Source organism: Castor canadensis, chromosome 6 (assembly GCF_047511655.1).
Source record: "Castor canadensis chromosome 6, mCasCan1.hap1v2, whole genome shotgun sequence".
Lineage (NCBI taxonomy): Eukaryota > Metazoa > Chordata > Mammalia > Rodentia > Castoridae > Castor > Castor canadensis.
Genome location: NC_133391.1, coordinates 11,389,392 through 11,415,904, shown reverse-complemented (window position 1 = coordinate 11,415,904; position 26,513 = coordinate 11,389,392). Strand labels below are relative to the sequence as shown.

At 47.6% G+C, this 26,513-nt stretch overlaps 1 protein-coding gene and 1 non-coding gene across 5 annotated transcripts; both read right to left on the bottom strand.

The window, feature by feature from the left end:
* Nucleotides 1–9,729: 9,729 nt before the first annotated feature.
* On the bottom strand, nucleotides 9,730–9,942 carry LOC141424373 (small nucleolar RNA U3). The gene has a single exon (XR_012449314.1). It is a non-coding gene; the product is annotated as a small nucleolar RNA U3 (small nucleolar RNA).
* Nucleotides 9,943–14,854: 4,912 nt separating this feature from the next.
* Ccl26 (C-C motif chemokine ligand 26) lies at nucleotides 14,855–24,671 on the bottom strand. Of its 4 annotated transcripts, none has more exons than XM_074075706.1 (6): nucleotides 24,543–24,671; nucleotides 20,304–20,579; nucleotides 18,229–18,255; nucleotides 17,947–18,118; nucleotides 17,747–17,861; nucleotides 14,855–15,123 (listed from the first exon to the last, which is right to left on the bottom strand). In XM_074075706.1, exons 4-6 carry the CDS (start codon nucleotides 18,017–18,019, stop codon nucleotides 15,027–15,029), a joined length of 285 nt encoding a protein of 94 aa, XP_073931807.1. In that variant the 5' UTR covers nucleotides 18,020–18,118; nucleotides 18,229–18,255; nucleotides 20,304–20,579; nucleotides 24,543–24,671; the 3' UTR covers nucleotides 14,855–15,026. The 4 variants fall into 4 exon arrangements, with proteins under 4 accessions (XP_073931807.1, XP_073931806.1, XP_073931808.1 ...); XM_074075705.1 differs by having other exon boundaries at nucleotides 24,432–24,667; XM_074075707.1 differs by lacking the exons at nucleotides 18,229–18,255; nucleotides 20,304–20,579.
* Nucleotides 24,672–26,513: the final 1,842 nt, after the last annotated feature.

The window sequence follows — 26,513 nt, the reverse complement described above, 5'->3', positions numbered from 1 at the left end:
AGAGACCTGTCTCACAGAAACAACCAACCAACCAATCAAAAATGAAATGCAAATTTTTCCTCCCTCCCTCCTTCCTTCTCTCCTTCCTTCCTTTTCTTTCTTGAGACAAGGTCTTGCTGGCCTTAAACTCCTGGGTTCAAGTGATCCTCCTGCCTCAGCCTCCCAAGTAGCTGGGACTACAGGTGGGCACCACTGCACCCAACAGAAATGCAGATTCTCAACATCTGAAAGAATTCACAATACAAGTGACAAGTTGGTGCAAAGGAGTTGGCCTTACTGATCTCTGTGGGTTGGAATGGAGAATTCTAGCCTCTCTTCAAGGGATTTCAGGCATCAGCAGCAGACAAGAAAGAGGTCGTTCTGGAACCTTCCCAGGGCATAGTGCGCTGGGCAGCTGGCCATGCCTTCCTGGTGTGAGTGAATACAGACTTTGAAATGGGCTGACCTGGGGCCCAGTGCCAGAACCACTTGTCAGCTCTGTACTAACCACTTAACCTTGGTGGCACTCAACTTCCTCATCTGTGAAATGGAATTTTAACTAATTCCTACCTCAGTCAACTGGTGGACTAAAGGAAATAGCGTTTTAGTATCTGTCTTAGTCTATTTGCTGCTGATGTAACAGAATACCACAGGCTGGGTGATTTACAAAGCAAAGACGTTTATTTCTCAAAGTTCTGGAGGTGCCAGTCTCTTGTGAGGGCCTCCTGCTGTGTCATAGCACAGTGAGAGATCAGGTGGTGTGCTCGGGTCTGTCTCCTCTTCCTCCCCCTCCTCCTCTTCCTCCTTCCTCCCACCCTTTCTTCTTTCCTTCCTTCCCTCTGTCTCCATCCCTCCTTCCTTCCCTCTTTCTTTTCTTCCTTCCTCCCTCCCTCCCTTCCTCCCTTCCTCCCTTCCTCCCTTCCTCCCTTCCTCCCTTCCAAACCTTCCCTCCTTCCTCCTTCCTCCCTTCCCTCCTTCCCACCTTTCTTCCCTCCCTCCTTCTCTCCCTTCCTCCCTTCCCTCCTTCCCTCCTTCTCTCCCTCCACACCCGGGCCTTTGCGCAGGCCAGGCAAGCACTCTAATCACTAAACCACATCCCAGCCCCTATGTTTCTTTATTTATTGTGGTTTTTGCTTCCCCCACTAAACTGTGACTTCCATGAGGACAGGGATTTTTCTCTGAGACTTGGGGACCCTACTGGGAGGTGATAGAACCTTTAAGAGCTGGGGCTAGTGTGCTGGGGGACTGCCCTAGAAGAGGATTTGGGGCCCCAGACCCTGTCTTCCTGCCATCATGGGGGAGGGCTTCCTCTGCCATGCACTCCTGGCGGAGGGATGGTCTGCAGCTTGGTCAGCCCGAGGATCTGAATCCTCACCATCTAATTTGCACGTAACAAACGCTCAATGTATGTTTACTGAGCAGAGAACAGAGTATTCGCACTGGGAGGAGCCTAGGGTCCTCTTGTCCAACTGATGGTGACACTGAACCCAAATGTCGTCGCAGCAGCAATGGGTCCTGTCAATCCCTCACTCACTTTGGACCAGGCTCCATGCAGTGACTGTCACTGTGTCATCTCCCCTAGTCTGGCAGCAAGCGGGTGAACTTGGCAGCATTACAATCTCCCTTTGGCTGGTAAGGAAGCTGGGTTAATGACCGGTCAGGTTCAGGGGCTTATCACAGATTACACGACTGACCCGTGGTGATCCAAGCCCAGACGCCTGCAGAGGCTCAGCGGAAGAGGGCCGCTTGTACAGTGTGTGCAGGACACAGAGGTGACCTGCGTGGCACAGAGACACCCTGTAGATGTGCTGGGGTGGCTGATTGGGAGGAGGAAGGGGAAGAGATGAAGTCTCAGCCCAGCTCCTCCTGGGCAGGTGGCCACCAGGCTGAGCCAGCAGCCAGGGCTTCCCGCCGCCCTGTCTCACGTCTAATGCACTTGGCGGACGCCTGTCTGTCCCACGGGAGCCTTAATGGACCCATGGAGTCACGGCTTCGGCTGATGAGGAGACAAGGTCATTATCAAGTAGAGCAGGAAGTGAAGGACAGAAACAGAGGGATTGCCGTCTACAGAAGCAAACACATCATAGCAAATCCTTCATCTTTTTGGGGAGGCAGTACTGGGCTTTGAACTCAGGATTTTTAGGCAAGTGCTCTACCCCCAGCCATTTTTGCTCTGCTTATTTTGGAGATAGGGTCTTGCTTTTTTTTTTTTTTTCACCCAGGCCAGCCTGGACTGAGATCCTCCTGTTTAAAATTTCCCACCGTGGTTGGGATCTCAGGCACGCACCACTACACACAACTTTTTTCTGCTGAGATGGGGTCTCACAAACTTTTTGCCCAGGTTGATCTGGAACCACAATCCTCCCCATCTCAGCCTCCTGAGTAGTTGGGGTGGCAGGTGTGTACTACCATGCCCCACTACTGGTTGAGATGGGGGCCTTGCACAGTCCCTGCCCAGGCTGCCCTCAAACTGTGATCTTCTGATCTCAGCCTCTCAAATAGCTAGGATTACAGGTGTGAGCCACTGCACACAGCTGCCAATCCTTGATCTTAAGTTCTCAACGATAGATTCTTTCTTTTTGGGGATCCCTGAATCCACAGAGGTCAAAGTCCATTTACATTTTGGGGTTCCTCACTGCCAGGGACCCGCCTCAACTGTGTTCCTCACCTTTGCCTTCCACCATATCTTGGAACAGATTTGGAGTATGGGGTCAGTTCACGGGAGGAGCAGGTTTCTTTAGGAAAAGCTTCCGAGAGATTCCTAGATGCCCCATTCTCCCTGGGCCCTTTGAGAGCTGCCATGTATGGTTCTGTTTGGTTTTTTTTTTAAATTTCTTCCTTTCTTCATCCAGTGCACTGGGATCAAGAAGTTAGTCTGAGGCTTGTGGAGCAGCTCAAGCAGTAGAGCGTCTGCCTACCAAGCACAAGGTCCTGAGTTCAAACCCCAGCGCCACCAAAACAAACGATGGTGAACAGCTGAGCTGATGGTGCCTGTAGTCCCAGCACTTGGGAGGCTGAGGCAGGAGGATGGGGAGTTCCAGTCCAGCCTGGGCTGTAGAGGGAGAACCTGCCTCAAGCCCTGCACTCCCACAGAAAGGAGTTTGCTGAGTGTCAGGCTTTGGCTTCCGTGATTCCTGGAGGCCCAGCAGGAGCAGAGGATTTCGGGATACCACCAAAGCCTTCGAGCCTGGGGAGGCAGCCTCCGGGTTCGAGTGCTACAGGACTCTCCTCATCTCTCCTGGCCCTGCCTAGCTGGGAACCTGTATTTTTTCCCCATGACTGTATAGTGCTCTCCCGCTTTTCTTTAAAAAAAATAAAACCTTTTTGTTATGGTAAATATGTATTAAAGTTGACCTTTTCTTTGAGACAGGGTTTCGCTATGCAGTTCAGGCCTCAAATTCATGAGCCTCCTGAATGCTGGGATTACAGGCGTGAACCACCACCCGTGGCTGAAAATTTACCGTTTGAACTATCAAGTGCATTCAGAATGATGTGCAACCGTCAGCAGTGTCCATTTTCAGAACTTTCGTCTCGTCCCCCACAGAAACTCTACCCATTCTGTCCATATAATAATTATTATTATAATAATACTTGTTAATATAATAATCAATACTGATAATACCTATTAGTGTCAATAGCCATACCAGAAATACCTCAAACTCCTCACTGCCCTCCCTCCCAGCCCCTGATAATTACTGGTACCAGGGTGGCCTGGGGATTTGAACTCAGGGCTTTGTGCTTTCAAGGCAGTTGCTCTACCACTCAAGCCACACCCCTAGCCATCCTTGCTGTGGCTTTTTTTGAGACAGGGTCTCACTTACTGTCCAGGCCAGCCTGGACCACAGTATTCCTATTTTAAGCTTCCAGCTGGGATGACAGGTGTATGCCACCATGCCCAGCTTTTTTCTGTTGAGATGGGGTCTCACGATTTTTTTTTCACCCAGGCTGACTTAGAACTGTGATCCTCCTGATCTCAGTCTCCTTCCTGTGTAGCTGGAATTATGGGTGTGAGCCATCAGCTCCTGGCTTGGTAATGGCTATGCTTTCTTGCTATGAATTTGCCTATTATGGATGGCGTGTATAAGTAGAATTAAACTTAACATTTGTCCTTTTGTGACTGTCCTATTTCACTAGGTATCACACCTTCAGACTTCATCCATGTCATAGCATGTATTAGCTGATGTCATTTTCAGGGCTGACTAATATTCCACTGTATGGATATACCACACTGTACTGATGCATTTGTTGGTTGATAGACATTTGGTTATTTCCACGTTTGGACTATTAGGCCTAACACTTCCATGAACATGGCTTTGGGCAAGTTTCTTACTCTCTCAGAATCACTTTTTCCATCTACAAAATATATCATTACAGGAGAATTTCCAGAAAAAAAGCAAAACTGTGACACACATCTAAAAATGGGCGCATGTGGGAGAATTTGCTGATAATGAGTGGCACAGGAATCTGTGGAAAAAAAAGAAACAGGAATGTTGAAATGACAGCAAATAGAGGTAAAATCGCATTTTGCAGAAAGAAGAGAGCAGACTCAATCCAGACAGTACAGTCCTCCACTGCTTACAGCTTAGAGTTACAATGTCGTGCCTGTGGAATCAGAATGTGATAAGGCTGTGCAACGTCTTATAGACAAAGGGCGGCTTTTTCTTGGCGGTACTGGGCCTTGAACTCAGCACCTCATGTTTACCACGCTTTCTAGGTAGGCGCTCTGCCACTCGAGCCACTCCACCGACCCCAGGCACAGCTCTGTATTGAGTTCAAGTATTTCTCCACTTGCCTTCAACGCGCTCTGGGCGCAAGAAAGATTGCACTTCCTCGCCCCCTTGTGGTGGAATGAGGCATTGCAGCTGAATCCGTCCATAGAACCGCAGGTGCCACTTAGGGGCATCCCCTTGACTTGCCGCTTGAGTTCTTATGTTACTGATGACGTCATGAATCTGTGACTGGGAGGGATCCCTGCGTGACCGTGCGAGCAAAACTCCCCGCCCACCTCATTGGACGTGGAGCGTGACTTCAGCAGAAAGTAAAATCTGGGCTTTTTTGGTTGTTTTGTAGTATAACTTATCCTGATCTCAAAGCAGTGGTGACAAAGGCTCTATGGAAGTCACTCAATCATCATTCTTTCCTTTCCCAATAGTTTGTTATTTATTTATTTGTAGCACTGGGGATCGAACCCAGAACCGTGTACATGCTAGGCAAGCCCAGTCTACTAAGAGCTACACCCAGTCCCTGGTTCCCTAATATTTTAATGTAGTGCTTGGTTTTGATAGAATTGGGATTTGAACTCAGGGCCTCACGCTTGCTAGGCCAGCGCTCTAACATTTGAGCCACACCACCAGTCCTTGATTGCATCCTAAGAATGTGTTACTGCGGTGTCTCATGCCTGTAATCCCAGCTACTCAGGAGGCAGAGATCAGGAGGATCGAGATTCAAAGCCAGCCCAGACAAATAGTTCTCAAGCCCCTATCTCAAAAAAAAAAAAAAAAGCCACAAAAAAGGGCTGGTGGAGTGGCTCAAGGTGTAGGCCCTGAGTTCAAACCCCAGCACCACACACACCCCCACAAAAACAGAATGTGCCACTGTTTGCATTTCTCACTAGAATGTGATTGTCTCAAGGCAAAGGGCTGTGACTTGTTGGTCTTACATTCTCAAGTAGCGTCTGGCCCGTTCAGTGGTTGTAACAGTCATTTTCCATGACTATAACAAACGTCTGGAGCAATCAACTTGAAGAGAGGAAAGGTGATTTTGGTGGTTTCAGTCCACGATTGTCTCTGTTGCTTTGGTGCTTGAGGTGAGGTGAAAGGACACAGCGGAACCAAACTGCTGAGAAGTGACAGAGAGAAAGGGCTGAGCTCTCACTGTCCCTTCAAGAGTAACCCCAATAACCAGAAGACCTCCCACCAGGCCCCAAACCTGTCACAGGGACACGAACTGGGAAGCAAGCCTTACCCCATAAGACTTTGGGGCATGGTCCACATGGAAATGGTGACAGTGGCTTTCAATCAGTGTTTACTAGTTAAAAGCTTCTGGCTCACACCTGTAATCCTGCTGCGTAGGAGGCTGAGATCAGGAGGATCACGGTTCGAGGCCATCCCAGGCAAGTAGCTCGTGAGACCCCCATCTTCAAAATAACTACAGCAAAATGGACTGGAGGTGTGGCTCAAGCAGTAGGGTGCCTGCTTTGCAAGGGGGAAACCCTGAGTTCAAACTCCAGTCATATCAAAAAAAAAATGTTTGCTGAATGAATGAGTTATTTACTGAAATGGAGCTCTGTCATTTGAGCAAATTTTATTTTTGGAGTCTTACAGTTTGTTGTTGTTGTTTTGTTTTGATATAGGATCTTGAGTGTAGCCCAGGCTGGCCTTGAACTTGTAATCTTCGTGCCTCAGCCTCTTGGATACTGGCATTAGAGGTGTGCACCACCATGCCCAGCTGGAGCCTTAGGTTTTTTTTTTTTAATCTGTAATTTAGAGGGGGAAAAATTTCCTCGTGGAATTGTAAAGAGGGAAAACAGTCACGGGGACGTGTGCAGTGGCCCCCTGCAGTCTGCATGTTGGAGACAGTTCTCTGTGCAGCATCGTGGGAGGTGGGAGGTCTTTAATCCCTCATAATGGATTAGTACACACTAACACAGGCCATAGAGGGGTTCACTCCCACTCCCCCTCCACCCTCTGCCACCCCAGGCACTGGCACCTCGATCTTGAGTTTCCCAGATGCAGGACTGTGAGAAATAACTTTCTGTTCTTCATAAATTATCCTGCCTGTGGTGTCCTGTTATAGCATCGTCAGTGACTAAGGCAATGTGAAAGAACTTTTTAAAATCCCGCACACGTGCCAGAGATTATTGTAAGTGATGGAAACCAGGAACCCTGGAGTGCCTGAGCTCTGGCCAGGATTAAAACTTGAGATTTGTAGAGTTATAGGGCAGAGCCAAGGAGGCGCTAAGAACCCCATCTGGAGGCTTCCGTGGGGACACTGGCCGCATCTGTGTGCAGCTGTTTTGTTGATTGAGTGCTCTGATGACCCCGGTGATTGACATTCAGTAGTGTCTCGAGGGACTCCCCAATAGCTCCGATATGTCCCAGAGGACGTGGAGAGTCAGCCACGTGAGACAGAGCAAGGATGCCAGGCCTGGATGTCACCTCCAGGAGCAGCGCTACCCAAGGACCAAGATTTCCTTCAAAGGACCAAGAAATGTGTTTCTTTCCTAAAGCAGGATGTTTTGGTGCTCTGATCTGAGGACCACAATTTTCAATTTTGTAACTGCCCGGTGGAGCCATGTTGCTATGAGGAAGTAGACAAATGTAGGGGATGAATGAAAAGAAACTGGCTATTGCCACAGGCATGTGACTTCAAACCCAAGCGTTCTTGTCACTGTGTTTCCTTGAAAATAGGATTAATTCAGCCAAGTGTGGTGGGACACACCTGTAATCCCAGCACTCAGAAGGCAGGGAGATGGTGAGTTCAAGCTCAGCCAGAGTTACATAGCGAGATCTTGTCTCAAAAAACAAGTAAAACAACAAAAAAATAAAAACAAGGAAAAAAGGAAGAGAACTAATTCTTGTCTTACTTTACAAAGTTGAGGCACGTTATAGATGTGTTTTTAAGTGACAAGACAAGATTGGAAATGTTAGTTGGGTGCTGGTGCTTATGCATGTAATGCCAGCTACTCAGGAAGCAGAGATTAAGAGGATCACAGTTCAAAGCCAGCCCAGACAAATAGTTCCCAAGACCCTATCTCAAAAAAACCATCACAAAAAATGGCTGGTGGAGTGGCTCAAGGTGTAGATCCTGAGTTCAAACCCCAGTACAACAAAAAAAGAGATTATTAAATGTTAATTAAATAATTAACATTTATTTTGACAATCCTCACTCATCCACTGTACTGCACACATCACACGGGAATCACATGTTAGCATGGTGGCTTCTTCATGAACTTGCAAGAATTATGGGAAGTCCTTGACATTTTTATGTCATCACTCAAGCAAGAGCGAGTGGAAATGACTGGTTGTCCCATGCATGAGAAGAAAAAGATGATGAATTGGAAGAGGGAGGGAGGGAGGAGGAGGAGGAGGAGATGGAGGTGGAGGAGGAGATGGAGGAGGAGATGGAGGAGGAGATGGAGGAGGAGATGGAGGTGGAGGAGGAGATGGAGGAAGGAGGAGGAGATGGAGGAAGGAGGAGGAGATGGAGGTGGAGGAGGAGATGGAGGAGGAGATGGAGGAGGAGATGGAGGAGGAGATGGAGGTGGAGGAGGAGATGGAGGTGGAGGAGGAGATGGAGGTGGAGGAGGAGATGGAGGAAGGAGGAGGAGATGGAGGAAGGAGGAGGAGATGGAGGTGGAGGAGGAGATGGAGGAGGAGATGGAGGAGGAGATGGAGGTGGAGGAGGAGATGGAGGTGGAGGAGGAGATGGAGGAAGGAGGAGGAGATGGAGGAAGGAGGAGGAGATGGAGGTGGAGGAGGAGATGGAGGAGGAGATGGAGGAGGAGATGGAGGAGGAGATGGAGGTGGAGGAGGAGATGGAGGTGGAGGAGGAGATGGAGGTGGAGGAGGAGATGGAGGAAGGAGGAGGAGATGGAGGTGGAGGAGGAGATGGAGGAGGAGGAGATTGAGGAGGAGATGGAGGAGGAGGAGATGGAGGAGGAGATGGAGGAGGAGGAGGAGATGGAGGTGGAGGAGATGGAGGAGGAGGAGATGGAGGAGGAGGAGGAGATGGAGGAGAGAGGAGGAGATGGAGGAGGGAGGAGGAGATGGAGGAGGAGGAGGAGATGGAGGAGGAGGAGATGGAGGTGGAGGAGGAGATGGAGGTGGAGGAGGAGATGGAGGAAGGAGGAGGAGATGGAGGTGGAGGAGATGGAGGAGGAGGAGATTGAGGAGGAGATGGAGGAGGAGGAGATGGAGGAGGAGGAGGAGGAGATGGAGGTGGAGGAGATGGAGGAGGAGGAGATGGAGGAGGAGGAGGAGATGGAGGAGAGAGGAGGAGATGGAGGAGGGAGGAGGAGATGGAGGAGGAGGAGGAGGAGGAGATGGAGGTGGGAGGAGATGGAGGAGGAGGAGGAGATGGAGGTGGGAGGAGATAGAGGAGGAGGAGGAGATGGAGGTGGAGGAGGAGATGGAGGTGGAGGAGGAGATGGAGGAGGAGGAGGAGATGGAGGATGAGGAGATGGAGGAGAGAGGAGGAGATGGAGGAGGGAGGAGGAGATGGAGGTGGGAGGAGATAGAGGAGGAGGAGGAGATGGAGGAGGAGGAGATTGAGGAGGGAGGAGGAGATGGAGGAGGAGGAGGAGATGGAGGTGGGAGGAGATGGAGGAGGAGGAGGAGATGGAGGTGGAGGAGGAGATGGAGGTGGAGGAGGAGATGGAGGTGGAGGAGGAGATGGAGGTAGAGGAGGAGATGGAGTTGGAGGAGGAGATGGAGGAGAGAGGAGGAGATGGAGGAGGGAGGAGGAGATGGAGGATGAGGAGGAGATGGAGGAGGAGGAGATGGAGGAGGGAGGAGGAGGAGGATCAGAAGAAACAGATACAATAGTGGGCACAATTGCCTCTGTCTTACCAAACCCTGGTCTCCTTTCTGGCCCAGCCCTGGCCTCCATCCCAAAGCCCTTCGTGGCTCTCTGCACACGTGGCATTTCTGTTAGCTGGTTGTCACCGTGCTTTTACACATGGACAAAATTTAGGAGCTTTGAAGAACTCCAAAATTTTTTTCTTTTTTTTTTTTTAACATGACAAAAGAAACCACTCAGACGACACCCCCACCCTCTTCCTCTCCAAGAGGGGAAGAACAATCATCAATGGCAAATAGCAGCTGCCACACAGCAGCACCCAGAGCCAGCTTCACGCTCAGATGAGGACATCACGTCTCCTCCCCGTGGTTTCCGGTACTCTACACGATCAGAGGAACCTCTCTAGTAACAAACTATAGAAATGATCCCTGAAAGTATAGTCTTTTTTCTTTTTCTTTCTTTCTTTTTTTTTTTTTTTTTGGCAGTACTGAGGTTTGAACTCAGGGCCTACACCTTTAGCCACTCCACCAGCCCTTTTTTGTGTTGGGTTTTTTTGAAATAGTGTCTCGTGAACTATTTGCCTGGGCTGGCTTTGAACCATGATTCTTCTTATCTCTCCTCCTGAGTAGCTGGCGTGAGCACTGGCACCTGACTAGGTTTTTTTTGTTCGTTTGTTTTTGTTTTTTGGAGGAACTGGGATTTGAACTCATGGCTTCACGCTTGCAAAGCAGGTGCTCTAAACTCTGAACACCTTGCATTCCAACCTCCTTGGCTTTTGTAATTGTTTATGGGACTAAGATTTTGAACTCAGGGCCTCGGGGAAGCAGTGCACCACTTAAGCCCATCCCCAGCCGTTTTGCTTTACTTTGCAGGCAGGGTCTTGCAGCCTGGGCCAGCCTCAGACTGCAATGATCTCACCTCCACCTTCTGTGCAGCTGGGATAACAGGTGTGCACCACCCCACTTGGCTTGTTCTTTGAGATAGGGCCTCTCTAGCTTTTTGCCTGAGCTGGCCTGGAACTGAGATCCTCCTATCTTTGCCTCCCAAGTTGCTGGGATTATAAGCATAAGTCACCCTGCCCAGCCAACACCCTTGTCTTTCATGAGTGAAGAAACTGAAGCTCAAAGACATGGTGTCTCCAGTCAGACTCACCCAAGTGCATTGTCTTGCACAAGATCTTTTGTTTTTGGTGGTGGGGAGGTGGGACTGGGGTTTGAACTCAGGCCTTCACACTTGCAAAGCAGGAGCTCTACCACTTGAGCTACACCTCCAGTCCATTTTGCTCTGGTTATTTTGGAGCTGGAGTCTCAAACCTCGATCTTGCCCAGGCTGGCCTCCAACCTCAATCCTCCCAATCTCAGCCTCCGGAGTAGCTGGGATTACAGGAATGAGCCATGGACACCCGGCTATGGAGGACTTAACAGCTCTCCACTCCCACCCCCGAACTGTCTTCCTTTTCTCACCTCTCTCCCCGCCCTTCCCCGAGGACTACACTTAACCTTGACCTTGGTAGATTCGTAGTGGACTCTGGGAGTGGATTTTTCTGTGAGTTGACGGTTGTCAGGGGAACCGCCAGCACGAGTCCTGAGAAGATGGCAGGAGACTGTTGCCCTCTGCTGGTGAGAACGTGGAACTACACCTGCTGCGGGACCCATCAACCCAGGACCTGGCCCTGCAGGCGGCCTCCCCCTTACCACTCTGCGCAGGTGAACTTGGCAGAGTGTCTGCAGCGTTTGTCTATGGTGGATGTGTCAGCCAGCTTTCTTGTTGCTGAGACAAAACACCTGGCATAACAAATGTCACGACTTAAAGGACAGGTGTGGTTTGGCTCAGGTTCTGGGGCGGGGAGAGGAAGAGTGTGATTGGGGAGGGGGGGCACGTGGTGGAGCAAGGCTGCCCACCGCATGGAGGATGGGGGGGAGAGAGAAGGATGGGGGGGAGAGAGAGGGAGAGAGAGGAGAGGGAGAAGGAGAAAGGGGGAGAGAGAGTGGGGAGAGAGAGAGGGGGAGAGGGGGGAGAGAGAGACAGGGAGAAATGGAGAGGGAAGGAGGGAGAGGGAAAGAAAGAGAGAGGGTCAGAGGAAAGGGGAGAGCGAGAGAGTGGGAGAAAGAGAGAGAGCGAGGGAGGGAGAGGAAGAGGGAGAAAAAGGGAAAGGGGAGAGGGAAGGAGAGGGGAAAAAAGAGAGAGGAAGAAAGGGAGAGGGAGCGAGGGAAGGAGAGGAAGGGGGGGGAGAGAGAGGGAGGGAGAGATGGGGGACAGAGACAGACAGAGTGAGGGAGGGAGAGAGAAACAGAGAGAGAGATAAACAGAGAGGGAGGGAGAGAGAGAGGGAGAGGGAAGGAAAGAGAGAGAGAAAGGGAGGGAAAGGGAAGGAAGGAGACAGAGAGAGAGAGAGAGAGAGAGAACAACATATACCCTGTTGACCTAATTCCTCCGACCAGGCCCCACCATCTCCAATAGCTCGGTCAGATAGGTCGTCCATGGATTAGTGCATGGATGAGCTCAGAGGCCTCATGGTCCTCTCACCTCCCCAGAGCTGCACCTCAGAGCCCTGCTCGCCTTGGGGACCAAGTCTTCAGTACATGGGGAGGCTCTTCGAATCCAACCCCCAACACTGGGGTCCAGGGTCCCTCATGTGTGCAGAGGTAGGCTCTCCCTGGCCTTAGGGAGTCTGCGGTCCGGTGTCTAGATCTATATTACAATCAAGAGGAAGTACCACGGGAAGAGGGGACAGAGACAGGACAGGGTTATGGTTGTTTGGGGGACATGGCAGAAATCACCGTGGCCTCATGGAAAATAAGACCTTGACAGTTCTTTTTTTTTTCTTGTGGTCCTGGGGTTTGAACTCAGTGTCTACACATTGAGCCACTCCACCAGTCCTTTTTTTGTAATGGGTTTTTTCAAGGTGGGGGTCTTGCAAAAGGTTGGCTTTGAACCGAGGTCCTCCTGATCTTTGCCTCCTGAGTAGCCAGGATTACAGGGGGGAGCCACCAGCGCCCAGCTGACCTTGACAGTCTTGCTAAGGAGAAGGTGCTGCCATTTGTGGTCTACTTTGGCAGGAAGAACTTTAGCGAGAGATTCTGGAAGGGGCCGTGTTCAAGCTGTAGAGGTCCAGCCATGGCAGGAAGTTATCATCCGGAGGCCTTCGTGAGCTAGGAGTTGTCCTGTCTCATTCAGGAAAGCAGAGTGGCCTGCTGTGACTTGGGTTACCGGCTGGTGTCCTGTCCAGTGGAGCAGATGTCATCAGTGTCCCAAACATTTGACCTCAGACCTTGCCACTGTATCCCCACACCCTGCAAATTCTGCTGATCTGGTGGCCACCTATGCCCCCAGCAGACAGGAAGTGCTCCTTGTCCCAGTGACTCTCTCTGGAGTAGGGGTAACAATACCCTGACTCCCTCGTCCCTAGGGTTGAATGAACTCCAAGGCATGGTTTCTACCTCAGTCCCTGAATTCCTGACATCCTTAAACTCAGTTGCCTCCAGTGGTAACTTGGGTGTTAACACACACTTACTGGCTTCTTTCCCTCCCTTGTCTCACTTCTCCATTCCCTGCTTATTTTCTGAGACTCACTTCTAAAATATGTCACATGCAAATTTGTATCTCAAGGGCCTTTTCTGAGGAAAGTCAATCTGAGGTATCCTGTAAGGTTTAGGATCATAAAATAAGATTAGCCGGGTGCTGGTGCTCATGCCTGTAATCCCAGCACTTGGGAAACTCAGGAAGGAGGATCACAAGCTTAAAGACAGCTTGGGCTACATATAGTGAGACCCCGTCTCAAACAACAATGAAAACAAGGCCAGGCACTGGTGGCTCACACCTGTAATCCCAGCTACTCAGGAGGCAGAGATCAGGAGGATCAAGGATTAAATCCAGCCCAGGAAAACAGTTCGAGAGACCCTATCTCAAAAAAAAAAAAAAAAAATCACAAAAAATGGCTGCTGAAGTGGCTCACGTAGCAGAGTGCCTGCCTAGCAAGCATGAGGCCCTGGGTTCAAAACCCAGTCTCACCAAAGAGAAAAGAAACTCAGATCAATATCAAGAAAAATCAGTATCAAGATTTAAAATCAGGCAAATAAGTCACCTGTGGTGGCCACGTGGGTGTCTGAGGCAGGAAGATTGGGAATTCCAGGTCCAGTCTGGGCTACACAGGGGTACAGCTCAGGGCTGGAGCATTTGCCTAGCATGTGCAAGGCCCTGGATTTGACCCGTAGCCCTGCGAAAACTAAATAAATTAATTAAGTTAAAAACAAGCAAAGGACCTTAGTGGACATTTAGAGAGAGAAGAGAGAAGGAAGGAAGGAAAGAAGGAAGGAAGGAAGGATAGATAGATACTTAGAGTGGTACAGCGCCTGCCTAGCAAGTGTGAGGCCCTGAGTTCAAATCCCAGTACTGCCAAAAAAAAAAGACTTGGTAACAAATGTTGGTGAGATGTGGAGAAACGAGAACCCCTGTACACGGTTGGAAATGTAAATTGATATGGGAATTTCTCAAAAATCCAAACTATAACTTCTACAGCAAGCCAGCAATCCCACTCCAGCTATGTAGCCAAAGGAAGAACTAGCTCAGAGAGAAAGCTGCCATCCGTGTTTACTGTAGGATCCTTCACAACAGCCAAGGTCTCAGGACCAGCGTCTGTATTGATGGATGAGTGTGCGAGTTGTCCCTCTGTGCCTGTGGGTTCCCCATCTGCAGATTCAACTAACTACGGCCCAAGAATATTCCAAAAAACCCCTACAGCTCTACTGAAGATCTGCAGATTCAACTAACTACGGCCCAAGAATATTCCAAAAAACCCCTACAGCTCTACTGAAGACGTACAGACTTGTTCCCTGTCATTATCCCCTGAGTGGTATTTAAGTTATATCAGGTACTAAAGACGTCAGAGTGTTGTTTTTGGAGACAGGGTCTTGCAACACAGCCCAGGCTGGCCTCGAACTCACGATCCTCCTGCCTCTGCTTCCTGAGTGCTGGGATCACAGGTGTGTGACATCATGTCTGACTCAAGTGCAGGGATTATTTATTTACTTACTAACTTATTTATTTATCTTTTTGGCAGTACTGGGATTTGAACTCAGGACCTGGTGCTTGCTGGGCAGGTGCTCTACCACTTGAACCCCTCCCCCAACCCAACAGGATTTTTTTTCCCGAATAACCTAAACTTATCTCAACCATATTAAAATATTTACCTAATATCTTGCTAAAATGTATGAAAATTTGTCCTTGCTTTTTCCCACCCACGAAACAAACAGAAATACACAGCAGGAATTAAATACCAGGCTTATTTCAGGGGTTGGGGACCTGCGTCTGGTCAACAGAGAGTGACTTGGTTTCCTTTCTTAGAAGAAATCCCAGATTTTATTGACTGAGAAGTGACCAGCAAGTCAAACCTTTATGAAAAGCATCTATTTAAAAACCAACAAGCAAACATTGGTGGGGGAACACGCGCTGCTCCCTTCCCGGATCTTTCAGACCCTTCAGCCTCCTCTGGAGGCTCCAAGTGTGTCTTGGGCTGAAAATTCCCAGGGTCACAATTGTTTCTGAGTTTTCAATAAAGAAATGTATCTCTGCACCCATTTTTCCATTGGTTGGGCACAGATCTTCTTGCCTCTTTTCGTAGTGAATCTGTGAAAAAGAGACAAGGAGTGGTGAATTCTGAGACTTCCCAGAAGGGGTAGAAGAGCAGGCCTCACCCACACCCCTGCCCCATTCTGTTCTCATCCCTTTGTCCTCTGGTCCTCAGCCTTCTTCCCGTCTGCTTCCACTGGAAACCTCACTCCCAGGCCCACCTCCCGTAGGAGTCACGTTCCAGCCTGTGCTGTGTCACTAAACTCTTTCGGTTTTTTTCTGCAGTGCTGAGGTTGGAACCCAGGGCCTTGCACACACTGGGCAAGCTCCCTAGCTCTAAGTTCTACCTCCAGGCCTTGTATTTTTGAGACAGAGTCTTGCTATGTAGCCCAGGTTGGCCTTGAATTCAAGATCCCCCTGTCTTGGCCTCCCCGGTGCTGGGATTACAGGTGTGAACCACCATGCCTGGCTTAATGCTTTTGGCTTTGTCTAACAGCTTTATGGAGATATAATTCACACACATATCATCTAAAGTGAGTAATGACGATTCAACAGGTGTCAGTATGTTCAGAGATGATGCAAGCATTGTCACAATAAGTTTTAGATCATTTCCACAAAGGAAGGCCATACCATCTTGCCACTTTGTTTTTTTTTCTTTTTGCTGTACTGGAATTTGAACTCAGGGCCTCATGCAGTCATTCTACTACTTAACCATGGCCTCAGCTCTCTGTCACTTCTTAACCAGGCTCCCTGGGTATTCATCAAAGCAGGCTTATATTCCATTCCTGCATTCCTTACCATGATGTGAACTTAACAAAAAGTGAGGACCTTGACTGATGTCTAGTGTCGTGTGTGGGTGTGCATGTGTGGTGCAGGGGATCAAAGCCAGGGCCCCGTGCATGCTATAGTTAAATGTTCTCCACTAAGCCACACCCCCAGCCTTTGTTTCTTTTTGAGACAGGGTCTCTCTATGTAGCCAAGACTGGCCTTGAACTTGAGATCTTCCTGCCTTCACCTCCCAGGTGCTGGGATTACAGATGTGCACCACCTCGTCCAGCTCCCAAATCTCCAACTTTGAGCATCCTGACAGCACTCAAAAGTGACAAGAGCTGAGCTCGGGGACCCTGTAGCTCAGGTCACCCTTGCAGGGACAAGCAGTGTCACGAGGCTCTCAAGCTGGCCCCCAGCACATGCAGAAGAAAAGAGCCAACACAGAGGAAAGTCACAGCTAGGAAGGGCTTCGTGGCAATTTGGAAGCATGACTGCAAAGGACTTTGATGTTGCTCACTGACAGGTGGAGAGCTATATCCCCCTCCCCTTGGGGCTAGGCCAGCCTTAGGGACTGGCTGGCTAAGGGAACATGGAGGAAGCAATGCTGTGTGAAGTCCAAATCTAAGTCATAGCAGGTGGCAAAGCACTGCACCAATATCTTGAACATCCTTGTAAGAAGTCACTCTAGTGGCACCAGTGACTCACGCCTGTAATCCCAGCTACTCAGGAGGCAGAGATAGTAGTTCGAAGCCAGCCAAGGCAAATAGTTCATGAGACTCTATCTCAAAAAAAAAAAAAAATCACAAAGAAAGGGCTGGTGGAGTGGCTCAAAGTGTAGGTCCTGAGTTCAAACCCCAGTACCACAAAAAAAAAAAGTCACTCTACCCCGCACTGTGAGGCCACCCCCTCAGCCTGGCATAGAGAGAGAGGTGCCCCATCAGGTGGCTTACAGCGAGGGGCTCATCCTAGCACCTGGTGTCCTGTCCGCCTGGAGGGCCCATGCTCCTCCCCCTCCCTGCCCTGCCCAGCTGGGCCTGGCCGTCTTATCCTGGAGGGGGTCTTAGTGTAAATGTCCCTTCCTAGGGAGACCTTCGGAGCAAGTGCGCTTCCCCGGACTGTCACAGGCTCCCTTCTCTGTCTCCTCCAAGGGCTGGTCACCATGACTGTGGTGGACAATTTTGTGCAAATAGCTTTGATGGTTCCAGTGTCCCCTCCCCGCCCCCCTCCCTCCTTTCATGGTAGGAGACTGAACTCAGGGTTTCTCACTTGCTGAGTCGCTGAGTCCATGACCCCTCCTGTCCTTTTGCTTTCACTCTTTTGGGTCTTGTGCTCACCTCCGAGCTTGATTCTCCTACCTTCTCTTCCTGAGTAGCTGGGACTACAGACATGCTCTACTGCACCTGACAACTGCCCCGTTTTCTTATTCAAGTCGGGAAGGTCTAGAAGAGCCAGATTGTTCTTTCTTTCTTTTTTTTTTTTTTTTTCAGTTCTGGGGTTTGAACTCAGGGTCTACACCTTGAACCACTCCACCAGCCCTATTTTGTGAAGGGTTTTTAGAGATAGGGTCTTGAGAACTATTTGCCCAGGGTGGCTTCAAACCTCGATCCTCCTGATCTCTGCCTCCTGAGTAGCTGGGATTACAGGCGTGAGCCACTGGTGCCCAGCTTGCTCTTTCTTTTACACTCAGCTATTACACAGGGCCTGACCCTTGGTGTGATTCAGACTCTAACTTTAGCTCGGAATCACGTGTAGGTGCAGAGGCATTGCCTACAACCAGCTCCCTAGGTTCCCATACTGAAGTCCATTTTGCCACCACTGTAGTGGTGGGGGCGTGGGGTCGGCCCAGTACCCATCCAGTGACATGGAAGATGTAGGGACCCCCACAATCATGGCAGAGAGAAATACTCACATCACAGCGGGCTGGGAGCAGCTGCTCTGGGTGAACTCGTAGGTGTGCACCCAGTTCCAGGGAAGCACCTTGTGGCTATACTGGAAGCAGCAAGACTTGGCCACATCACTGCCACCTAAGAAACGAGGAAAAGAAGGATCTTGAGGTGCCCCTTTCTGGGAAGGAGCCCCAGGATGGAAAGGCATGGGACAGCTACGTACGGGTAGCAGCTCCACGGGGAACGCTCAAAAGGAAGGCCAGGAGAGTCAGAGGAAGAAGGGGGAAAGTCTTCATGGTGCTTCCAGCTGGGCCTTCCTCAGTCCCACACTGAACCTCTCCTGTCTGACACCCTTTTATGAGACCAGCCACTGCTGAAGATCATTCCTGAGAAATCTGTGGTTGAAACCAAAACAAAAAAATAGCTCATTTGAGTAAAAACAGAGCAGCAACCGGCCCCCCGCCAAGGAATGACTTCGGCAGAGAGGAGAGGCAGGCACACCCACCATTGGGCTGACTCAAAACTTTCTTGTCTAAAAAGAAATAGAAAAAAAAAGGAAATTAAGTAATATTCCAGTGAACTGACTCGGGTTACTTTATAATACGATTAGTTGAACAAGAGAAGTTCTTGGCCCTTGCACAAAGGTTTGTCTTCTTTCTCAGTATCTCTTGGCAAAGACTGAGTGGGTTCAGGATGTCTTGACTGTGACCATGGTCCCCTCCACCGTGTGCTGTCCCCACCGTCTTAGTGCCAGAGCTGGTTGGAGACACTCGAGACACCTCTCTTACTTTAAAGTGTCCCTCAGCTGATAGATCATAACACCACCTGGAGTTTTTAAAAATATATATCTAAGCCAGTGCCAGTGGCTCACGCCTGTAATCCAAGCTACCTGGGAGGCAGGGGTCAGGAGGATGAGGTTCTAAGCCAGCCCTGGGCAACTAGATCTGCTGTCGTGGGAGGTTGCTGGCTGAGATACAGGACGCTGAGGCAATTAGCAGGAAGCAAAGTTTTATTGTGCCAGCACAGACTCAGCAGACTCGTGTGCAAAGGCTGAGCCCCGAGAGCAAAGGGGTCTCACCTTGTATACCCTTGCAAGCAGGTTACAGAAGCAAAAAGCAAGGTCTAATCCATAGATGGTTATATTTAACTTTATTAGGCTACTTTACCCTAGTGCTATGGGACTTTCCCCTCCTGGTGCTACGTGACCTTCCTCAAGTTCATATTCCCCAGGTTTTATCTCTCTCCTATGCCATCCTTACCTCCCTGCTACTTTCTCAGGACTCAGGCCTAGACTGTTTTCTGCTGATCCTCCTCCCTGCTACATTATTCCTCCCTTTGATGCTCAGACCCACTTAGGGTCAAAGAGCATCATCTTAATTTAGGGCTTTGTATTTTTATAGCATTATTACATGTGTGGCCTTTTATAACAGCCTTTAAAAGAGTTTTGAAAAACCACGGCACCAGGGGAGCAGGGCAGGGCAGTGTTAAGCATGTTTTTAGAATTAGGCCCATTGCCCCTGTCAGGTTTTGAATCCACCTAAGGCAGAAAACCATCCTTTAACAGGTCATTGGGATACCATCTTCTTCAAGTCTGGACAGGGACGTGGGCAAGTTTTTTTTATGTTGTCTGTGATCCCTTTTATAACTTTTTTTTTTAATCATTAATTTGTAAGTAGCAGTTGTTTAGGTTAAATTTTTTTATAAACTTTTTTTCTCAGAAGCAAGCAAATAGTCTAAAGCCAAACGGTTCTGATAGCTGGCATTGCACATCTTAGTGCTTTGTATTGTCAGCAAATTGAGGGCTCTTGCAGTTCCGTTAGTTAAAATTCTAGAACAGCCTGCAGCGTGATGATGGGTTGAGCACGCATATAGGGGTGCAAGAGCCCCAGGACCATCTTCTGCCCAGGTGGCAGGAGCATAGCACTGGATGGTTCACTCAGGAGGCCATTTGTCATCTTTTTTTTTGTCATCTTTTTAATTGCCAATTTATAAGGCACCCCGTTTTTGTCTACTTAATCTTTTATATATATATATATATATATATATATATATATATGGGGACTCTCACCTTGGTCTCCCCACAAACATAGCATGAAGTGACATTTAGTGTCTGGGCTGTAGACTCAGCCAGTGAGAGGAACAAGTTTTTAGCTTTGGCAGAGATGGAAAATTCACTTTTTATCTCCTTATAAAAGGAGTGAAAGCTTGGTTTGAGGACCTCTCTGAGGCGGATCAGACTGTCAGGATCAAACCCCTTTTTATCTATTTTTACACTAGTTACTTTTCTCCGTGTTTAACCAGATGGCTTAAGAACAGTGAAGTTTACAGGGTTATAGGTGCCAGGGGTGTAGTTAGGGGCAGCTTTCCCTTGTGGGGGACAGCTGTATATTTAGCTCTCTGTTAAACCAGGTCAGTAATAATAAACAGTAAATATGCAGCCTGCTCAACAGAGATAGAAGAGAGCAAATAAAAACCTTTCACAGTGAGGTCAATCAGAGCGGTGATTTCTGCCAAGCCTGTGATGAAGACTAGGGTGAGAACTACAGCAGCAGATACAGACAAGGGGTGACAGTGCATTACAGTGACATAACTGGTGTGGAAAACATGGCCCGTTTGTCCTGTTGGAGCGTGGAATCCTCAAGCTTCTGCTGTGCGTAGACTAGTCAGCTTGCAGGGCTATCATTCCGTTGTCCTGGTCCCCTGTTGCTTCCTGGGAAGCGGAGTCCTGCCGAGGGAGGGAGCTCAGGTTCCAGAGGGTGACCCTACACAGTGAGCTGATCAGGGCCGCACTCCCATTGGAGAGAAGCTGGCTTGACTGACTGTGGTGGATGCTAGGAACAATCTCTGCTACTTTACCTGTGGAGGGAGTAGACAAGATAACAAAAGGGCCCCTCCAATGGGGTTTTAATGGTTGGACATTTTAGTTTTGTTTTTTTTTAATCCAGACAAGCATTTTTTTTAACTGAGTAGAATTTCCTGGGAAAATACACTGTTAGTGTATATGTCCAAGAAAACTCATTGTTTAAAAACCAGTTAAAACCATCATCTTTAAGTATTAAAGCACATGTCTAGAGCCAGTAAAAATAGTTATTTTTTCTCTATTTAAGTAGAAGACCCTGTCTAAAAATAAGAGTTTGTGTCTGGAAGGGCTTTAATGCCAGATAGCCACACATGTATAAGAACCATTTCCTCAATCCTCTCGGCCTTGGTTATTTTTGAGAGGTCTGGCACAAGTGACTCCATTTGAACTTTGATGGCATTCCCCCCTTGTCTCCAAACTGCTTGTCTCTGAGCAGTCTCCTCTGAAGAGCTGCCTCCCATCCAAGGCCTAACCAGGCCCGACCCTGCTTAGCTTTCCATACCAGACGAGATGGGGCACATTCAGGGTGATATGGCCTCAGACTGAAGATCTTTCTTGATGGGTCATTTTTCTCTCATCATCAGGATTTGCTCTTTCCTGGATTTTGTCTGTTTGGTTGGTTTTAGTCCCACGTCAGGTTGTGGGGGGAAAATAACAAACAGATCAGGTGGGAGTCAGTGCCAACTAGACCCTTTTGGTCAAATCTAAGCAACAAAGAGGCTTAGGAGTGGCCCTTAGGCCAAGGGCTTCTAGATGAGAACAATATAAAACAAAATCTAACAAAAGCAGATGTCTAAAAAGCTAACCTAGGTGACACATAAGTAGTTATTAGAGTCATTTTTTTATGAACTTGATTGTAAATGTCCCAGAATGATCAGAACTGTGATGACAAAAACTTAAGAGTCATGGTTAAAATTCTGATGGGCAATTTAGCAACTAACAGAACACTATATCAGTACCACTAACTTTTTGTTACCGTGTTTATCTAAATTTTGTATTTTAGAAATCTTGATATACTTGAAAAACATAAATATATTTAGCATAAGGGACCAGCAACAGCATCACAGCTCTTTAGAGGTTATATATACATATTAGTTTAGTTGTTCTTGAAGTAAAACCTTAGATTTTTATCAGTTGTAGGGGGAAAGAACAGTTTTAGTAAACCCAAATAGCCCAGGCACAGACACATATAGGGTGCCGTCTGTATTAGAATCACCTAAGACAACAGTTGTTTAGCCATGAGGTCATCTAGAAAGTTTTATATAAACTGTTAGAAAATAAGAGGCATGGAAGAGGCAGAGAGATGCTCAAACACCAGAACAGGGTTTATTGTTTAGGCAGGAGACCCCAGCAAGAGAGCTGGAGCCCACTGCCATACACAGGCTTGGGCTACATATAGGGGGCTAGTGGAAAAGTACCAGGAAGGTCACTAAGGGATATTGTTGCTGGGCAACCAAGAAAGATAAATTGTAGTTAGGTCACTGTCTGCCCAACTGTCCTTGGCATCCATCCAGGGAGATAAAGGTAAGCCATCTGCAAGGGTGGATGTCCTCATTGTTAACGCCAACATAAACAAACTCCTAAATGAAAACGACTCAGTTACCTCAGTAGTCAAAACCCTGACAAGAATCACCAGAGATCACAGGGAAATATTTATGGGGACTAAGTGTGGAGTTAGGAAACCTAGTGGCCGAGAACCATGGCTCAGAGGTTGATAAGGGCTCACAGCCCAGATTGCTGACATTAACACATGGCTTAGGACATACAGCAGGATCCCACCAACCTGGAGACAATGGAGCCCCCTAAAATAACAGGCCCGATCTGGCCATCCCAGGGCAAAACTTCCTTCTGCCTGCCATGTGGAAGGAGTAGGACTGACATCCCCACTCTGCCGACTCTAATAAAAACTGGAGATCTTGACTTCCAGGGTAGTGTTCCTTTTTTGAGTTTTTTTTTTTAATCCTATCTGGAGGGTGTACTTTGGCTTTGCATAAGTGAATCTGTCTCAACCCTTCTATCAGTGCAGCAGTACTCCCTGTGCTCAGCTGCCTCTTGTTTTTCTGTGTTTTAATAAACTCTTGTTGTCTTGACAAATTTGTGGATTAACCTGTTGCATCAAAAATTCCCTGATGGTTATCTTGACAAAACAAAAACCATTTTAAGACAATTTTTTTTTGTAAATGTTATCAAGAACAATACAATATTTTAAAGATAGCCTTGTTGTTATGAACTCAGAGAATTAAGTTTCAGTTTAACATCAGTACTTTAAATTTTGACCTTACAAAATCTTTAATGTAATGCTTAGATTTTAGTTAATCACTTACACACGCATCTATATCGTTGTGACAACTTAGTATGTCCCCTCTGCGGGAGCTTGTCTTTATTCTTTTTTTATTCAAAAGTATTTTCTTTACCTTTTATTTTTTAAAAACCATATCCTTAATATCTTTTATATATTTTTGTTACTTGTCAAAAAAAACTCATAAAATCTTTTAACTTAGAGCCTTACATTTATATGAAAAAACAGGAAAGAAAGCAACCTTGATATTATTTTTGTATAAAAGCAATTTATAGAAAGCCCGTTTGTTAATAAACCCATGTATTATAAAACAGAATTAAATTTTCTATTGTATTTATGGCAGAATAAAACATTCGAAGGTCATTTTCTTAACTACCCAAATTCCAAGATTCCTGCTGCAGGCTGTGGTCCCCCTTTTCTTTTCTTTTTTTTCCCCCCTCTGGTCTGAGCTGGAGTGTTAACCCCTGAATGCCTGCATCTTAGTGAGACCTGATTGAAATAAGTTTGCAAACCTGTTCTCTTAAAAAGTAGCAGCAGAACAGAGTAATAATTTTTATATTGACTCTGTAATAAGAACCGCTGTCAAGATGTTTATATATACATACGTGTGAAAAGCCTAAGCAGTTTATAACAGAGATCTTTAAAATAAATACCCTGCTTTTTTTTTGTTACCTTGAGTAGAATATTAACCTTGTAGCAGCATTTTAAGGACCATTTTGAAGATGCTTACACACTGTGAACGCCCCATCAGATGGATGCATATGTGACCAGCCATTAGCAAGGGACACATAAGCACCTCATGACTCTCTCAATATCAGACCGAGCTTACTGCACCAACCTTTGGAACAGTTTTTTTTTTTTTTTTTTACCAGCAACAAAGTTGCTCCTTTTTTTCCTCACACTTTTAGGTAGGTTCTCCCTGTTTATGCTCCCTAGAAGTAAGGTGCCAGCTGGCATATTTTAATAATCCTAAATTGTTTTTTATTTACTTTTTATTTTTAAGACATAAAAACTCAGAGTGTATTAAACCTTTCATCCTTCATGTGTTAATTTTTGTAAGAGCTCAGTTAGTGCTGAGTCGCAGTCCTCCTTCAGGATGTCCATTTTGGGTGAAGATGTGCAAAGTGGGGCACCAGAGCTACCCGTCAAGACTGAAAGACTCTGATTCCTCCTCAGTCTGCCCAATAAATTGCTACCTGAACTTAAATAAACAACAAAGTCTGGTTTTTGAAGATCAGTTTTAGCCTCTTGGCTTTTCCTATTCTTCTGGGTGTTAGGGTTTTTTGGTTTTTTTTTTTTTTACAATTACTCTGTAAACTTCATTAACCACAGTTTTATCCAGTGACCCTTCCGGAGGCCACCCTACACCAAAACAGGCCAATCTACTTCACAAAGGACCTTTAGCTTGTGAGGAGTTAACTCTGTAGTCTCCATTAAATCCCTTTTTAAAGTTATTAATCATACACTCCAAGAGAGTGTGATTTCCACGCATCTCCTCCTGTTACCAGACTGCCAGACAGACACAAGAGGGAGGGAATTCTTCACTCACTTTGCACACACTCTCACACAGCACAGTACTTCTGTCCCTTGGCACCTGGTGGGGTCTCCTCCTGGCAGTCTGGGGGGACGCACCCCAGTGACAAGGGAGGTGATAACTCACCATCTCCACAATCCCAGATAACGAGCTCCCAAGAAATGTGGGAGGTTGCTGGCTGAGATACGGGACTTTTGAGGCAATTTAGCAGGAAGCAAAGTTTTATTGTGCTGGCACAGACTCAGTGAACTTGTGTGCAAAGGCTGAGCCCCGAGAACAAAGGGGTCTCACCTTATATACCCTTGTAAGCAGGTTACAGAAGCAGAAAGCAAAGTCTAATCCATAGATGGTTATGTTTAACTTTATTAGGCTACTTTACCCTAGTGCCATGTGACTTTCCCCTCCCTGGTGCAACGTGACCTTCCTCAAGTTCATATTCCTCAGGTTTTATCTCTCTGCTATGCCATCCCTACTTCCCTGATGCTTTATCAGGACTCAGGCCTAGTCAGTTTTCTTCTGATCCTCCTCCTTGCTACTCTGTGAGACCCTATCTTGAAAAAAATCCATCCCAAAAAAGGGCTGGTGGAATGGTTCAAGGTATAGGCCTATATCCGTCTAGCTACTTTTAGTGTAAGTTCTCACGTTTGTGCCTGGGCCAGTGTAGACTGTATTCCTCCTGTTTATGCTTCCTGCCATAGCTGGAATTACAGGCATGAAACCATCACTCTCAGCTTTTATTGGCTGAGTTGGGTGGTCTTGTAAGAGGCACTCAGGTTGTTTTTGCTGAAAAGCACTGATTCCTTACTTGAGCCCACAAGTTAACTACACACAGGAGAAGCTTGGCACCCCTGCCTCCATTTTGTATCTGTCTTTGCTGTAATCCATTCTCTTTACAGTCACTTTACAATCACCTTGGATTCCAGAAAGGACAAGACTGATATCATTATAACAATGAACTGGAGCCACCTGGAGCTGCCACCCTCCAAATGAGGACAATTATCCCAAGAATCCTCTCAAACAGGAACCAGATTACTCTCTCCAGGTGATAACTTTCCAAAACTGGACAATACCACCTGCCTGACCAAGACTGCTCTGCCAGTCACAACTACACCTGTGACTGGGCTGTTTACCTATGCAGACCTTTGTCTCCTGCTCCAGCTCTTTGTCTACTTAAACCTATAGCTCATGTCTGTACCCCGAAGATGGCTGAAGATGGGCTGAGTGCTAATTCTGCCCGTTCTCCCAGTGTGTCCCGAGCCGTGTAATAAACCTCCTTTCCCTGCCTCCACCAGGCCTCGTTATTCGGCATTTAGGGATGGGTGGCCGGACCTGCATATGGAATCTCAGGAGTGTGGGTCTTGGGTCCAAAATAACATTTTCAGTCTCACTAACTTTTTGTCCAGGCTGGCCTTGAACCACAATCCTCTTGAGTAGCTAGGATTACAGGCGTGAGCGCCACACCTGTGTTCAGATTGCTTTGACTACTCTGAGTGATGGGGGAACTCACCACCTAACGCATCCCAAACCAATAGCTGCAACAACATCCTTTCAGGATTTTTTTTCTTTAAATCTGGCCAAAATCTGTATTTCCATTGCTTCTACTTGTTGACTGAGTTCTATGCAAGATGCATCAAATTTTCCTCTTTGGGAAACCGAAGTAGAGTTCAACACTGTGGTTTTAATCTCATCTCTGCTAGGCCTTGAGATAAGGATTTCAGTGCAAGTGAGTTACTTGGGATTTGCTTTTATTTGATTTGAGAAGTTGCCAGTAAAGGAAGTGGAGCCGGGTGTAGTAGTGCCTGTAATCCCAGCACTCAGGAGGCTGGAGCGGGAAGATCTCCAGTTCCAGGCCAGTGTGGACTATGTAGCAAGACCTTGTTTCACAAAAATAAAGAGGAAGTAGAGGCAGGGCAGAGAAGGTGCTGATGCAAGTCAGGATATCAACTTGAGGTGCACCCCAGCTTTTTGATTGTCATGGGTGAGGGCCACAACCCATGCCACTGGCTCAGCCTGTGGGCGGGCTGGAGGGCTCTGTGACCAGAAACTGTGGACGCATCAGTTTCTGTTACAATAAACAGCTGCAGTGTGAGAGCGACA